This window comes from Monodelphis domestica, chromosome 1 (assembly GCF_027887165.1).
Source record: "Monodelphis domestica isolate mMonDom1 chromosome 1, mMonDom1.pri, whole genome shotgun sequence".
In the NCBI taxonomy this organism is placed as follows: domain Eukaryota; kingdom Metazoa; phylum Chordata; class Mammalia; order Didelphimorphia; family Didelphidae; genus Monodelphis; species Monodelphis domestica.
Window position 1 is genome coordinate 48,491,971 of NC_077227.1, and position 17,971 is coordinate 48,509,941.

General features: G+C 42.4%; 1 protein-coding gene across 4 annotated transcripts in view; it reads right to left on the reverse strand.

Moving 5' to 3' along the window:
• The window catches only part of STRA6 (signaling receptor and transporter of retinol STRA6), a 96,824-nt gene that overhangs the window by 37,044 nt on the left and 41,809 nt on the right, over positions 1–17,971 (reverse strand). For 3 of the 4 annotated variants that reach the window (XM_056798648.1, XM_007478145.3, XM_016428352.2), the window contains exons 2-3: positions 14,449–14,578; positions 931–997 (exon numbers count right to left, since the gene is read on the reverse strand). In XM_056798648.1, the coding sequence (XP_056654626.1) occupies positions 931–997; positions 14,449–14,578 (197 nt within the window). Of the gene's footprint in view, positions 1–930; positions 998–14,448; positions 14,579–16,202; positions 16,296–17,971 lie in introns of those variants that run through there. The other variant, XM_056798657.1, reaches the window with a different exon arrangement.

Consider the following 17,971-nt stretch of genomic DNA (forward strand, 5'->3'; position numbering starts at 1 on the left):
CCCTAGTTTTACAACCTGGCTCCTGGCCACCTTTCAGGCTGATTAGGATGTAGATCCATCTCATGAAATATTCTTCAGTCTAGCCTTCTTCCTGCTCCTCACACCTGGCATTCCATGTCTTGTCTCTGAGCTGAATGCCCTCCCTCTGCACCTTCATCTCTTAAATCCTTATTTTCCTTCACTCCCATATGAGCCCTTTCCTGTCCCCCTGTGCCTTCTGTACACCATACACATATGTACTTCTATGCATAGGGATGTTCATATGAACAAGGGATGCCTTCCACATATACAATATTCCATATGTACTTCTATATACGTATATATAAGCTTAAGGGCAAGGACTGTTCCAGGTTCACATGTATATGTTTGGTGCCATAGTAGGTACATAGTAGGCGGCTTAATGAATGCCTTTTTAATAGCAATATTATGTGATGAACAATTGAGAATGACTTATTCTCAGCAATATGGTGATCCAACACAATCCCAAAGGACTCTTGATGAAAAATGCCATCTGCCTCCAGAGGAGGAACCAATAGAGCCTAAATGCCGATCGAAGCATACGATTTTTCACTTTTTTCTTCTTTTTTAAAAAATGTCTTCTTCTACAACATGATGAATATGGAAATATGTTTTGCATGATAGCACACGTATAACTGCTATCAGATTGCTTACCATCTCAGAGAAGTGTTAGTGGAGGGAGAGAATGTGGAAGTCAGAATGTCAGAAAATGAATTCCCAAAATTGGTTTTACATGTAATTGGGGAAAAAATAAAACATTACTGAAGAAAAAAAGTCTGTTGATTAGGTGAGTGAATTTCGAGAATGTCCTTGTCATCCCCACTCTGCCTGGACTTCAGTTTCATCTGCCCTAGATCTGAGCAAATCTCCTTGATGGGAAAACAAGAGATCCCCTGGCTTAAGTATACTTACCGACAATGGGGCCAAGCAGGTATGGTAAAGGCTGGGTGGGAAGCTGTGCTGGCAGGCTGGAATAGTTCTGGAGACACAGTGAGAAAGAGAGAGGCACAAAGACATGTACAGAGTTCATCAAGCCCCAAGGATGAGAGATGGCAAAGTGCCAGTCTGCCATCATTACATTTCAGGTGCTTGCTCCCTTATTGGGAATGCTTCTCTTTGGCTCATGCCCTCTGCTGACCACCCAATATTCTCTCTTATGGCTGCCCAACATGCACCTCTGCTTCACCCTCATTGGGTCCTTCCCCCTTCCCAGAGGGGACAGAATTTTAGGTTTAAAATGAGAGGGTCTAGGTTAAAATACTACACCTTACTTCATGGCGCGTCACCTCAACTCCCTGGAGCCTCAGTTGTCCCATATGTTAAGTGGAAGAGGTGGGCTCGATGACCTCTATAATCCCTTCCAACTGTCAGTCTATTTTCTGTGATCAAATGAGCGTCTTGATTCTCGGCTCCATAACTACTCATGCTGTTTCCCTCAACTCTAGAATGACCTCCCCTTCTCAATTCAGTCCATTCTTCAGGGCTCCTCCAAGAAGTCTTCCTTGGCCACCAGAGTTGACTTTCTTCTCGGATTTCCTGCAGCTCTTGAAGTCTGGCCATTTAGTCTCCTTGTAATCTCACACCCTTGTGTCTTGCCTTTGTTTCATGTGTGAGCCAAGGGATGACTTGATAAATACATTACTTCACAGGGAGTCAGCCCATATGAGATCAATTCAATTTTCTGGTCATTTACTAAGATTCTGCTATGTAGCAGGTATGAAAGCTAGAAAGACAAGAATGAAAAAATGGGCCCTGCCCTCAAAGTGCTGACATTCTTCTGGCATCAAATCCTAGTTCTACCATAGGTGGGTGACTTTTAAGTAAATCACTTCCCCCTCTTGGCCTCAGTTTCCTTATCTGTAAAATGAGGTGATTGGATAAGATATCCTTTTAGAGATATCCAATGTTCTCTCTCCATGTCTATGCCTCCCTCAATGAGCCTGTGAGAAATATTGTCTTCTCATCATTTTCTTCTATCTCCTTTCTCCTACAGGAAACACAGAAGCTACTCAGTAGACTTGACAATTAATCGATAGCTCAACAGACCTAGTCAGCAAAAATGACTTAGGAAAACAAGACCTGGGCACTTTGGAGGGGTCCTAAGTCCAGCTGCAACTCTTTCCATGGGAGTGAAGAATTGAAAGGATGGGGAGAGACTCAAAAGGAACACAGTTTGAGTATTAGGGAAAGAACAGAAAAGGCCCTGGGCTAGGAAGGGTCTAGATGGATATATGGGGGAGAGGAGGGTGATGGAAAAAGCTTCCAGGCCTGAAAGAGATCCATCTCCTCACCACTTCTCACTCTTGCCAAAACAACCTCAGTTCTTCATTACTCTGCCTTCATCTATCCTGCTTCTGGCAGCACAATCAGTAAGACATGCGAGTGTACTCCCATGGCCTGCTCTCTTCTCTTTGTCCTTGGGAAATTACACCCAGAGGGCCAGGGAGTCATCCAACAACTCAGCCCCGGGGAGAAGGAGAACACTGTGACCCCATAAGGAAGAACATTGGTGCCTCCTTGCCAGATCAGAACTATCTCTTCTCTCTCCCACAGGGAAATACTTAGGGAGTAAGAGTCAGCACAGAATCTCCCAAGTCATCTGGCCCCCTCCTTTTGGCAATAAGTCTGGGGTGGGGGTGGGTGGGGGAGGAGTTGGGAATGAAATGTTCTTTGCAACATTTCCCCATTCCTAGTAGGTGCTCGGGTTCCTGTGGTCCCCTGAAAGTCTCCTGTCAAAATTCGCCTTTTCCCCTGCCTTTACACTTAAAAACCATATTCCATAGAGAAATTATTTCACCAGTCTCCCCTCTGGCAAATGGATTAGAGGTGCTCTCTGATTCCTCCCAGCTCTAACATTCAAAGAGTCAAGGATTCCAAGGGAATACACTCATGGTCCTGGGAGTCACAGTGAGGGCTCAGGGAATGATCCCCAACTAACTCCTAAGAGTACTTTTGATAGGAAGAGAACCATACAGAAAGGAGGGAGGAGGGAGGAAATACGGGGTGTTGGGAGCATGAATATGTAGAATTTTTCCCTCCTCCTGTCTCTCAAAGACAGGAACTTTACATCGGATCCTTTTTCAAGTGGCATCTTCAGCTCATAGGACTTAAGAGCCAAAAAAAGGCCTTAAGATATCGAAACTAACTCTTTTTATTTTTGTTGTCATGGGTTAGTCATTTCAGTCATGTCCAACTCCTCATGATCTCACTTGAGTTGGTTTTTTTTCCCCCCTCTGGCAAAGATACTGGAGTGGTTGGCCATTCCCTGTTCTGGCTCATTTTACAGATGAGGAGACTGAAGCAAAGAGAGTAAACTGACTTTTTCAGGGTCACACAACTAGTAACTGTGTGAAGCTGAATTTGAACTCATAAAGAGGAATTCTTGATTTCAAGACCAGTGCTCTATCTACTACACTATCTAACTGAAGCTCAGAAAAGAAATGACCTGCCCAACTGCCAACGCTTGGACAGAAACCCAGATTTTTTAAACTCAAAATCCAGTGTTTTTCCTATTATATCAGAACTGCTATATGACATCTCCCCAAGGTGGAGGATTCCACTTACTCTTGTATATCTTCTTACATTTCATACCTTGGATTTTCAAATGAGAAATTTGTAAAGCACTGGATACAGTGACTGGCAAACAGTAGGTGCTTAGTAAATGTTTGCTTCCTCCTTCCCCCTTGTCTACCACTATATGGACTAAATTCATACATACACACACCAATCCAATGATTGTCCTTTGTCCCTACCCTCTGGACAGAAGCCTACTCCCTGGACCTCGTGATGTTCCTGGCATTCCAGATGCAACCTCAACACATACTACTTCCTTTTTATATTCATTCCAATCTCCATAACCCAGAGGGGACCTTTGGAAAGGCTGGAGGGGAAAGGAGGAGAGTGGAAATTCTTATTTCACGGTGACAATGAAAAGATGCCTGGTATAATGGGATGAGTCTCAGTCCCGCTCCTGTGGACGTTATTCTAACTCACTCTCTGCACAGCTTTCTACAAGATTTCTGTCTCTGTCTCTGTCTCTGGGCTTCAGTTTTCTCATGTGTGGAATGGGGATAATAATCCCTGACTTGCCATCTTTATAAAGATGCTGTGACGACCAAAGGAGATAACAGATGGGAAGGTGCTTTCGACAGCAAAAAGTCATGTGCAAACGTAAGCTTTTATTTTTGATTCAGAATAGCTCCATCCATTTCTCCACCATCCCATCACTTTCTGCTCAATTAGTCAGCCCATGAGACCCATGTGGTCACTAATTTTATAATTCCTTTCCATCATGCTAGCACTTCAAAATGTCTATTCCCCATGGAGAAATGCAGACACTTGATGGAGGAGTTGTACCACTCCAACCTACCCACCAAAAAGGGAAGAAGTGATCACTTACGAGTTAACTGACCAAAAACCAGGCCTGCCACATGAACTTTGAAGCTGCCATGGCTTGAGGTCTTAATCTGATTTAATAAAGCAATTCTGCAGACGTGATAGATTTAGATGTGAGAAAGACATTTGACACAAGCCCTCATGATATCCGTGTGGGCCATCTAGAAGAGATATGGAAAGAAGAGGTGTGAGAGATGAGAGAGATCATACATACAAGGTAGGTGCATTCCAAACTTACTGACTGGACAGACCCAAAGAGCAGTAAAGAATATTGACTTAGGAAGACCTCTAGGAAGGTATTGCAGAAATGTCTTTGGCTCTGTTCACTGCAATATTTTCTCCAAGGGGCTTAAATGAAGACATAGACAGCCCACTTATAAGATTTGTGGATGGCACAAAGCCAGGAGGGACAATGACCACCGATGATAGAATTATGATACTCCAGTATCTCGACAAGTTAAAAGGATGTTCTGACTTTAGTAAGAGGAAATTGACTAGGGATACAGGAATTAAAATAAAACTTCAATTGTGCACATACGAGAGGAGGGAGATGTGGGTAAATAATAACAATGCAAGTATAAAAAGGTGAGGAAGAGGGATTTACCGGAATGTAAATTCAATATGAAATAAGAGTATGATGTGGTAACCAAAAGGTAATTCAATCTTGGATTGCACTAATAGAATACTGGTAATCCAGAGTGATGATCCTCCTGCTCCATGCCCTGGTCAGACCATATCTGACAGATTTTGCTCATGATTGGACATGATGTCATATGAATAGTGGTTGAAGGAACTGAGAATGCTAAATTTGGAGATAAGATGGAGAAAAGGACATTAAAAATCTAAAGGGTGCCACGGGGACATGGGCTTAGATTTCCTTGGAGACCTCTGGAAAAGGGAAATGGGATGGTGGGATCAAGTTGCTCAATCTAGCTGTCCAGAGCTGAGAAGGGCTGCTTCAGGAGACAATGAGATTCCTATGACTGGAGGTCTTCAAGCAAAGGGTGGTTCAGTATGGCACAATGAGAAGAAGATAAAATTTGCCATTGGAACCTACATTTGAACCTTAGCTCTGGGGCTCTGAACAAGTTACTTTACCCTCTCTCTGACTCTGAGTCAATCGACAAACATTCATTAGTGACTTATTATGTGCTAGGAGCTCTCAATTTAATGGGTACTGTCCCTTAAGATACAGATTGTTTGGGGGACAGCTAGGTGGCTCAGTGGGTTGAGAACCAAGCCTAGGAACAAAAGGTCCTTGATTCAGATCTGCCCTCACATATTTCATAGCTGTGTGACCCTGGAAAAAAATCACTTAACTCCAATTGCCTCGCCCATACCACTCTTCTGCCTTGGAACTAACACTTAGTATTGATTCTGAGATGGAAGGTAAGGGTTTAGGGGGGGAAAGATTTTATTTAATCCATTAGCTACCATGAAGGCCAAATAGAGAAGAGGACCTTGGAAATATGAGGACCAAGGATGGATAAGTTTTGATGGGTGACAGGTGAAATCTAGAACCCAGGGCATAATACACCCAAAAAGAGGATGGATAAGAAGTTTGGAAAGTCAAGGGAGTAGTAGGATGACAGTAGATACTGAACCCTGTGCATGTGAGATCCTGAGTTCTGCATTCACTTTCAAGTCTATTTGCAAAGAAAGCATCATGCTCTAAAAGAGAGCTGTAAAATTGGAGAGCAATAATCATTAACACATATATAGCACTTTAATGTTTATTTGCAAGACATTTACATATATCATCTCCTTGGCTTTGATCCAAAAGACCCAAGTTTGAGGAACCATTTGAACCTTTCAAGACAATCTAGTGAATTCTTCCTAGGATCTACTATTTCAGAATAGCCCCAGCCAAGCCCCACTCAGTCAGCTGTACCACCATTTCTTGCTGAACTCAAGTTCTAGAATTATAATCAAATCAATCCTTCCATTACTCCTGGAAAGGATGTGTTCATCTACTTTCCTGTGATTTTAATCAGTACCCCAATAACTTTACCAGACCAAAAAACCCCTCCTTTTTATATGTTGTCTCCTATTAGAATGTAAGCTCCTTCAGGGCAGTGGCAGTCTGCTTTTTGAAAAATTTGTTGTTTCAAGCACTTAGCACAGTTCTTGGCACATAATAAATGCTTAATAAATGAAATTTTTTATTTATTCATTCATTCATATAGCCATCCATCCATCCATTCATCCATTTGTAAAGTAAAGATGTGAGATGAGATGTTTTCTAAAGTCCACATGAGTGACTGTGCTTATGCTCTTATTTCTAAGAAGCCTATTAAAAAGTCCTCTGGCTGAGTTCCCTCAACTACCTCTCATCCCAGCCCAGACTGAAAGGAGTTAAGGAAAAGAAGGCAGATTTCTCTGGGCAGGAAGAAGGAAGGCATTCTGGAAAAAAAACAGACTCACTGTTCACCACAAGTTAGCATCCCCAGAGGGAAGAAGGATTGGATTTACAGAAATTACTCTATGCTTTATAAGACCCAGCATGTATTATGCAGATGGAGTGTGGGTCTCCACAGAACCCCCCCCTTTCTTTTCCCCTCTCCCTTCCCCCTCTAGCAGGTCTTTCCTTCTTAGGGCAATTTAAATGCAAGCTCTGGAGCAAAGCAGTATTTTCATTCTATTAATTTAGAGAATATTGTCCAGGCCTCAATGGCATTAGGTTCATCATGAAGAACAGAAATAATTTGTTCTATGGCCATCACCAAACCTCCAAAGTTCTTGCCTGGAGCACACATGGGTTGGGTTTTCCCATGGCCTTGATGAGGGCTGTAATCTAGGACAGAGCTAGGAGTATGCAGTCTGTGCTCCCAAGGAGCCTTCTATGGCTCTGAAATCACTGGATGCCACTACTGGCTCTTTTCCAGTCCAGAAAGAAGAGGAAGAAAGAGATTCATTCTCTGAGGATATGAAAGGAATTGGTCATTGTGTATCATTTAGGAGTAATGGGAGATGGGAACAGGGGAATCAATCCTTCCCAGGATCCTAGGACTAGAAGAGACCTCAGAAGGCATCCTCATGTTTTCCTATGGTACTAAATAACTTTCCAAACTAAAACATTCCCCTTCCTGGCCACCACTCCCTTTTACATGTTGTCTCCTCCAATTAGAATGTAAGTGTCTTCAAGGTAGTGACTAGTGTCAGGAAGACCACAAGATTTGGAGTCAGGACTTAGGTCGATATTTAAACACTGCAAACCATTGAGAATTTGACTAAGTCATTTCACTTCCCTGGATCCCTATTTCCTCCTCTGGGCAATGAGCTTTGGATTAGATCAGGTCTTGGGCCTTCTTTGGGATCCTGGTGAAGCACATGGACCCCTTCTTCTCAGAAGAATATAGCTATTAAAATAAATATGCATTTCTTTTAAATTCAGAAAATAAAACATCTATGATTACAAAAGCACTCAAAAGCTATTGAAAATAAAAGTATAATTTTTTTCCCCATCCAAATTCATGGATACTCTGAAATCTATCTACAGACCTTTTGGAGGTCTGGGAGCTACAAGTTAATACTTCCTGGATTAGACAATCTCTAAGATTCTTTTTAGCTCTAAATCATATAATTCTATGACTTTCATAATAGTTCAGCTCCCACCTAAGGGAGGAAGATAGTGAAAGGGGATAAGAAGATAAAAGGGAAAAGGGAAAATCAGATAGGATTAGGGGAGAGACAGAGGCATAGAGGGACAGAGGGACAGAAAGAAGGAGGGAGGAAAGGAGGGAGGGAGGGAGAGACTGAGACATAGAGGGATAGAGGGACAGAGAGAAGGAGGGAGGAAAGGAGGGAGGGAGGGAGGGAGAGACAGAGACAGAGAGAGGGGGGAATGGAGGGAAGAAGAGGGAGAGGGAGAGACAGAGACAGAGAAAGGGAGGAAGGGCAAGAGACAGAGAAAGAAAAGATACCAGGTAGGAGTGGGATTTTCTCTAAGACCCATGTTTTTTCCATGATGGAAAGATACTTCTTGAAATAATGACAGATAATGAGGAATGCCTGTCCCTGTCATCTTAAATAAGCCTACCTCAGGCTAAATAGAAGCCATAAGATTGATGAAGGCCAAAGCTACATACATATATATAAAGTCAGCTATAAGGTTATATGTAGTAGGATCAAGCATGAGGAAAAGCATGGAAAAGAAACTAAATAAGACAAATGGTAGAATAAGGATAAAAGCTGAATTTGAATCACAGAATTAAATGTCAGAGTTAGAATCACAATTGTATAGGATTTTAAGTTCCTCAGAAAAATCCTTTGAGGTAAACAGTGCAAGTAATGTTATCCCTATTTTATAATGGAGTAAACTGAGGCTCAGAGAGGGGCATGGCTTGCCTCAAGTTATACAATTAAGTCTTTACCTATATTCAAACCCTGGTAAAATGGGAAAAGTTCTGACCATAGAGTCAGAAGACTAGGGTTCTAGTCTCATCTCTAGTACTTTCTACTTGTGTTATTTTAAACAAGTCACACAGCCCCTCCCCAGGTCTCAGTTTCCTCATCTATAGAGTTGGCTTTCAATGGAGTCTGAAGTTCCTTCCAGCTCTAGACCTATGTTCCTGTGACTCAGAACTCCTATTGTGAAAGTCATAGAATTATATGATTTAGAGCTAGAAGAATCCTTAGAGATTATCTAACCCGGGAATGCTTAATTTGTAATCCACAAACCTCCAAAAGGTCCATAGGTAGATTTCAAAATTCATCCTAAACCTTTCCTATACTTGGGGAAGTTTTTAGAGAAATCCTAACTGTTAGAAAGGTTGTTTGTTTTGTTTTTCTTACATCAAGTCAAAATATCCCTCTCTACTACTTTTACCTGCTACCCCTAGGTTGGCTTCTCTGACCAAGCAGAACAAACCTAACCCATCTTTTGTATGATAGAATTCCAAATAGTTATAGATAGTTAAAGATGGTTATCATGCCTCCCCCCATGTCTTCTCTTGTGAAGATCAGTTCCTGCAACAGAATCTCTTATGTCAATATCCTCACCATTCGGGATGCCATTCTCTGGATGATCTCTAACTGACCCATTTCTTTCCTAAAATATGGCACAAAGAGCCAAATACAACACTCCAAATGTGATCCAAGCAGCAATGAGTCCAGTAAGATCCACATCTCCCTGTGCAAAGCTACTATACCTCAGAACAGTAACCTAAGGTTGGATGGGCTAGTTTTGATTTTCCTGTCACTATTAATTCAAACTGAATTTGAAAATAGACTTTTTTTTTTTACTTTATCTTACTAAAAAATGTTATGCAGACTATCCCTTCTGCCCCTAAACCAATACCAACCTCTTTCACAGATCAAAGATTGATAAGACAAAGAAGATTCTGAACAAAGTACTCCAGGATGGAAAAATAAAAATAATACTCAATGCTTCCAGAGTATGTTAAACGTTTAAAAAGCATTTTTTTTTCCCATAAGAAACATCTATGTGATATGACAAGATGACAAGGATAGTTTCAGAGAATCCTAGGAAGACCTGTATGAACTGATTCAGGGTGAAGTGAACAGATTCAGAGCAACAATTTATAAAAAGAAAACAACATGATAAAGACAAACAACTTGGTTGTTTGACCAATGCAATAGTTAAGTATAATTACAGAAGACTGGTAATGAACTCTGCTCCCCATTTCCAAATAGAAAGGTGATAGACATGTTTTTGAACATGAACATTGTGGGAATTTGTTTTGTTTGACTATGGATATTTCTTAAAAGGATTTTGTCTTTTAAATGAGAGGGAGTGGGGAGAATAAAACTGAATAATGGATAAATAAAAGGAATTTTTTTAATGCTGTTGCTATTTGTAAAAGAAAACATATCTATATGCAAATGCATGAAGAATAGTTGAAGCAAGGTAAACAAGGAAAAACTTGGGATTTTGAGTTAGAAGACCAAGTTTGAAATACTAGATCTGCCACTTGCTATTTATGTAACCTTAGATTATTTTACTTTTCTGGGCCTCAGCTTACCTTTTTGTAAAATGAGGAGGTTTTGCTTAATCTCAAAGATCCTTTCCAGCCTTCTATCTGTCGTTCTGATTCTATAAATGCCTATATTAGCCCTTTTCTCCCTATCTTGATGGCTTTTTTGTCAGAATCGCCTGTGATCGTATTATGTTAAAAGAATATAAGCTAAGGGTAGTGAGGTAGCACAGGGGATAGAGCACCAGGCCTGGAGTAGGGAATTCCCAGGTTCAAATCTGGCTTTGGATATTTCCTTGCTGAGTGACCCTGGGCAAGTGATGTGACCCCAAACACCTAGCCCTTACTGTTCTTCTGCCTTTGAGATACTTAGTATTGATTCTAATTTAGAAGGTAAGGACTAAATAAATAAATGAATGCATGAATGAGTGAATAGACAAATAAATAAATAAGTGAATGGATAAATGAATGAATGAATGAATGAATGAATGAATGAATAAAATAAAGTATATAGCTGGAGAAACTGAGGGATAAAGATTCACATTGCCTTCTGATAATGGTGATAGCACTTTCTTATAGGCAGTACAGAACCAGAAGGTGAACCTAGTTAGTCAAAACATTTATTAAGCTCCTACTATGTGCCAGGTTCCATGCTAAAGTGCTGGGGGATAAAGTGCTTCATTTTCCTTCTTGGGGGCTCAGTTTTGTTTGCAAAATGAACTTGCATAAGCATCCTAAGTCATGGTAAAGACTGAACAGGATAATGGTTATGAAGAGCAAATGGAAGTGCTGGCTGTTATTACCACTCTCTTTATCATCCTGAAAGCTTTAGTCAGTGTCTACCTGTCTGACTCATCTGGAATTTCTTTTCAAAAAGAGAAGTGGAGCAGGGGCCAACCCCCAGAATCCTAACCTCTTCCCCAGAGCAGCAGGGGGTTTCTGAATGTTGGAAAGTTGGCAAAGTGATTAAAATCTGGTCATGACCTCATCATCAGCACATTATGTAATGATGATACATCCCTTTGGGGGAATACTTAAGAATCCTAAAGACACCCACTCTGTCCCATTCGTGATCCCTTCTGACACAAAATGCAACAACATCTATTCTTCAGCTCCAGGCATAGTCTGGACCTCATTTTCTTGATTTAGCTTCACTAACTGCACTGATAACCAGATGTGGTACCCAGGAAGGGGTGGGGAGGGGAATACCAGATTTGGAGCCAGTAGATCTGAGTTCAAATTCTGACTTTGTTACTTATTATCTGTATTAGCTTAGACAAGTCATTGAACATCTCTAGCCCCAGTTTCTCATTTTTTTAAGTAAGAGGTTTGGACTAGATGTCCTATAAGATTCTCTCCTATTCTGGACTATAGAGGAAAATATTCCTGTTCTACAGAGAGAGAGTCCCAGCATTCTTGGGATGGGAGGTAGCAGGGCAATTCTATAGAAGATTTGTGGATATGGAAAAACACCAAAGAGGAATGAGAAGACATGTGCAGATTGCAAGGGGCAATAATGGGGTGAGTATCCATAAGGTAGATATCATAAACCCATTGGGCATGTTGACAGATCACCAGTAAAGGTGCCACAGGAAGCCTGGCAAAAGTTATCCCCTCAAGGGGGCAGCTGGGTAGCTCAGTGGATTGAGAGTCAGGCTGAGAGATGGGAGGTCCTGGGTTCAATTCTGGCCTCAGACACTTCCCAGTTGTGTGACCCTGGGCAACTCACTTAACCCTTATTGCCTAACCCTTACCACTCTTCTGCCTTGGAACCAATACACAGTATTGACTCCAAGACGGAAGGTAAGGGTTTAAAAAAAAGTTATCTCCTCAATTCCCAGATTAAATGATAGATTTAATGATTTCTGACATTTCTAAATAGAGAATAAATGATTTCTGCATTGAATATGTCTCTTTCCACAATGAGTACACACATGGATACTTTATCCTGGCACTGAGAATGGCTCCCCATATGATGTTCTTGTTGCCAACCTAGCAGGTATGGAAATGAAGTCATAAAAAGGGCATGTGCATCACCCCAAGTCTCTTAGAGAGTTAGTAGTAGCAGCTATGGGATAAAAAAGTCCATTTTCCCCCCAGGCTTCTAAGACTCTTCCACTTCCCCAGATAGCCTAAGCCTTCTCATTTCCTAATGATGGGTAATGGAACGCCTCCACAGAAATTATGTGGCCAGATAGAAAGAGATTGGAAGCAGGCTCCTCCTCCTCCTCCTCCTCCTCCTCCTCCTCCTCCTCCCCCCCCACCTAGGACCCAAGGCAGCTCTAGAGTAAGTTTCGGGAAGTCCCTGCCCGTTCTGATAGAGTTCTTGTCTCTTAATTTTTCTCTCTCTCATCTTCTGTCCCAGATTTATCCCTCTCCTACATTCATTCTCTTCATTCCCATGTTCTTCTTCCCCATTTAGCTTCTTCCCAAAAGGTGCTCTGACCCAAATGATTCCATCTCTTCTCTACATCCCCCCAAACACCAAGATTCTCCCCACATTCTAGCTGGTATGGAAGCAGGGAGGGAGTACCGAATGGCACAAAGCCCCATTGACAAGTTGCTGGTCGCCATTACATTTTTCAGCTTTTGCTCTGCTCTCACCAGTGAGGATTATGACTGGAGCCTTCTGGAGCGACAGAACCTCCCCTGTAACCAGCAAAGGATAATCTCCCCTGCCTAAATAACCCATTCCTGGGGCCCAAGGGTGTAACACTCTCTAGTTGGTCTTTTTTCCATCTCTAGTTTCTATGGTTCAGGCTGATGTGAAGCAGATGTGAGCACAGCTGGTTCTCCAATTCCCTCACCTTACCTTTGCTATTTCCTACCCCATAAAACAGATTTGTGAGGTGGGGATGGGGCCCTACCTTGGCAGGAGGCTGGCTGTGGGAAGAGGAATGGGAAGGGAGCAAGAACTGTACTTCCAGAGCTACCCCAGCAGAGATGAATGATTTATCTAATGCATCCCTCACTTCTGGCACAATCTAAACAGTGATATCAGAGTTTCTGAATGAAGTCAAATATGGGCAAGGCTGAAGGTTCTTCTACCTGTGGCTGCTGCTACCTTTCTCTGCTCCCATCTAGCTCTCAGACAGGGAACACAGTTATTTTATTTACATATTAGAAGACTGAGGATTCAGAATAACACTGACATTCAAGGATAGCAATCCCCCCAATAAAAACGTCTTTAGTGTTTCCAGAATAACTTATTTCTACTTCGAAGACTGTTTCTTCGATCTCCCTTCTCCTTCTTCCCCATTCTCTAGCTAAGCAAACACTAACCAATAGAACTTTCTCTACACGGAAAAAGAAAACGCTTTTCCTACATGAACTGTCAGCTTTGGAAAGGACCTTGAGGACCTTGGATGTCAAAGAATCATATATCTGGAGCTGGAAGGCATGTGAGAGAACCTCTAATCCAACTCCCTCATTTTATAGTTGAGGAAACTGATGACCAGAGAGGTTTAGTGATTCCCTCCAGGTCATGCGGGGACTACAGATCAGAGACCAGACTTTTACTTGAGACTTATGACTGATTCAGCACTCTTTCTAGTGTTGCCCGTGGTCTCCTATCTCCCATTTAAAGAGGACAAAACTGAGGCCTTGAGAGAAGAAGCAACTGACCCATCATCATGAGGAGGGAAAGTGCTGGGACTCAACAGAGCTCTCCTGCCCTCAAGTCCAGGGCTGGGTATTTGATGCTATGGGTGCTGGGGAAAGGAGCTCTTTGAGTAAAGAGCCCCTGAGAATAATAGAAAACATTGCCTGGGTAGATCTTCATTGCTTGCTATTCTATAAAGCTCTACCCTTTGCAAAGCACTTTTTCATCATTTATCAATCAGTAGTTCTCTGTACCAACTCTTATGAGATAGGCAGGCAGGAAATTAAGAAGAAAAAAGACCCACTTTATAAATGAGGAAACCAAAACCCAGGAAGGTAAGTGACTTGCCCAAGGTCACCCAATCAATTCAATTGCCTAGCTGGGACTAGAATTCCTAACTCCCAGGCAGAGACTCTTTTCACTGCTTAACTCCAAGCACAGGAGCGATTGGAAGGCAAATCCCCATGGAAGCCCGGAAATGGGAGTTTGCAAACTTACTCATATGGTTGAGATGCTTCTTCTCTTGCGTTCGGCTCATCAATGTACCAGTTCCCATAGGAATAATCCTCGGACTCCCCAGAGCTCTGGTTTGCTGATGCCAGGGATGACATCTTCTCAGGCACTTCTCCTTTTGGCCACAGACACAAAGTAAAAAGCAAAAAGTTAAAGGGGGGTTGGGAAAGAAAGCTGAGACCTTCTTGTCTTTCCAAAAATAAGCGTGCAGGCAAATAAAAGCCAACCAGGACTGTCTTGTTTGTCTGAAGATAGTGTCCGGAGAGCAGGGGTACCCTCGGGGGAGAGGTAGGAAGCCTTGGCTCCCTCTGCTCCAGCAGGGATTGGCCCCAGTGCAGGAGCCCCGCTGGCTCATCTGCCCATCATCAAAGGGAGTTTGCAAGGTTTCCACAGCTCAGGCAAATACCATAGTAAGAATCCCTGGGCTAGCAAGAATATGCACACACACCCACAGACTCACCCACACCCTGAATCCCAGGGAGAAAGCCAGGCAGGACTGAAACTGAAGTGATTACAATAATTCAAGGCAAGTTTAGAGTTGGGTCCAGCCTCAGCCCTCCAACCTGCCCTCCCAGCCCCCCAAGTTTAGGGTATGCAACCCAGACCTGCCCTGGGGCTGCCTTCCTAAAATACCTCCAGCTCATTCTGATGGGTCCAAGACTGGAGGCAGGAAAGGAAAACTGAGGCAGATAGACTCTGGGGTAAGGAGGGGAAGGGATGGAGGCTGGGGCTCAACCATTCCTAGGGTGCCCTCTGGGAATTTTAGAGGGCCAAAGCCATAAAAGAGATGGCCCCACTCTTCCCCCCTCTCAACAGTCCAGGGAAAATGGGGAGGTACTCAATCACAGTGGAAAATGGAAATGAATTTGAATTTTGAGTACATGGGATTCCTAGCCTGGATCTGAGGCTCTGATTGTGGGAACCTGGGCAAATTTCTTCAAGATCTCCTAGGTTCCATTTCCTGCTTAGAAAATGGAGTCAAGAAAGATGATCATAGACTCCTAGATTTAGACCTGGAAGGCACCTTGCCTTAGGTGGAAATCTATGATTCTATGATCCAGATGTTTCGGGGGATTTACCACATATATATATATTTTTTAAACCCCTACCTTCCCTGTCTTAGAACTGATACTGTGTATTGATTCTAAGGCAGAAGAGTGGTAAGGACTGGACAATAGGGGTCAAGTGACTTGCCCAGGGTCACACAGCTAGGAAGTGTTTGAGGCCATCTTTGAACCCAAGACCTCCAGTCTCTAGGCTTGGCTCTCAATCCACTGAACCACCCAGTTTCCCCCTTGGAGATTTATCCTTTTAATGCTCATGTTTTAGGGGTGTCAACATGGAATCTAGAAACCCCCAAACTTGTAGCCTAGCAAGATCTGATGAACCCCAAGTTTAGGACCAGCTTGTAAATTGGAAACTCCAAAGCTTATACTTGTTTCCCAGGTCCCAAGAGGGAATTTCAGACTAGCAGTTTCAGACTGAATGATGGACCCTAAGGTAAATGACAATCCCAGTTAGGTGGGGTTAAGCAAATGCTAAGAATTTTTTGTCTTGGGTCAGTGATGGGCAACCTTTTGAGCTTGTTGCGTCAAAATTCGCCAAAAAACCAAACATAACGTGGGTGGTGTATCACTTAGAGAAAAAAAAAATTCATGATATTTATAGTTTAAATAACAAAAATGTATAATTGTAATATATAACTATTTAATAAACCAAAAACTGATTACTTAACTTACCTGCTTAGTGACTTTCTTGTTCATCTGTCAGTTGGTTTCTTTGTTGGTCTTGATATTATTTAACTTGTGTGGGGTGCCCTGAACTAAGATAAATGAAGGGGAGGGGGAATTCTTTAGCTAACCTGCCAATTAGTGACTTTTTATTGCTAAATTTCATTGGCTAAATTTTCAATTTAAGATTGGTATTTTGTATACTTCAAGCCCAAGCAAGCACTACTAATTTCATCTGTCAATCTGTTTCTTTTGTTGGTTTTGATATTATTTAATGCTGAGAATAAGGTCTAACAAAAGTACAGAGGGAAAAATTGTGAGTAAAGCCATTGCTATATTTTTCATGGTGCTAAAAGTGTCTGGTAATGGATTCCAGGCACTCTTCAATTGCACCTGGGCAGCAGCCCCACCCAATCTTCCTCTGGCCCCACCTTGACCCTCCCCAGCCAGGGGAGCCAGCCCCTCATCCCACTGGATGTAAGGCTCCCCAGGTGGCTCCCAGCCCCGAGGTGCTCTGAGCCCACATTTGGCCACGTGTCATAGAAAATGGCTACTTGTGTCAGTGCTGACACACATGTCATAGGTTCACCATCATGGTCTTAGGTAGTCTTCCCCATTGTATCAGAGACCCTTTCCCTGAAAGGCCCACACCAGGGCAGGGACCCTCCTTTTAGTATCCATTGTTAGTAGCTCCTTCCCTTACACCCTAAGCCTCTAACTATGATTCCTTTCCCCAAGCTTAATTGTACCCTGTCAGTATAGTTTGAACACTCCCATTTCCTTGTAGCTATGGGAATGTCAATCATCTTCCCCAGCCCCTGGATCCCCCAAATGGTAGAGAGGTCCCCCAAATTCTTTTGTTCCTCAGAATTGTCAATCTAGTGTGGTTGGCCCTCCCAGGACTCTGGGATTCTGGAGGCCTTGAGGAAAGCACTGAACCCCTTTCCTTAATTGAAGAGTGGTTTTTCTAACTATTTAATAGTTCTGTATTTTTTCCCAGTTAACAGGGGGAAAAGAACATGGGCTCATCTACACAAATGAACCACAAACAAAACAGACATGCAAGAGACACGCTGAGCAACATATATATTTGTGACTTATATGTAACACACATACCCCCACACTAATGTCCACATATGTAGAATTCAACACACACAGTGCAAACTCACCTTGTGTTTACTTTGAATACTGTTTATTTCTCTACCTTTTTGTATGTACTTCATATGTACTTTTAAAAGTTACTTTGTACATATTGTGCATAGGGAATGCATGCTCTTTGGAGGCAGGGATTTTTTCATTTTTATCTCCATTTCCTCGTGCCTGATACATAGAAGGTACTTCATCAGTCAATGGATATTTCTTAAGCAGCTACTACGTGCAAGGTACTGTGCTAAACACTTTAGGAATTTTTTTTTATACTGATCACATCATATGCACACTAATAACCTAGGCATGTGCCACCTGCCCTTCCCACGCCACAAGAAGACTGGTCTGGACTACAGGAAGGAATTCATAGAATTTCTGTACTGGAAATGCCCTTCTGAGTCATCTGGCTCAGCCCTCTCATGTAACAGATGAGGACTGAGAACACAGACTTTAAGTTACTTGTCCAAGGTCACACAGATGGGAGTTTTACACAGATTCTCTGACTCCAAACCCAAGGCTCTTCCTACTAGACCACACTACCTGACATTCCAGATTAATTGTCCCCTTAGACCAGCTTTTCTGAGTCAGAATAACAGGAATCATTAGGCCCCCTGGCTGGACACTCTGCAGTG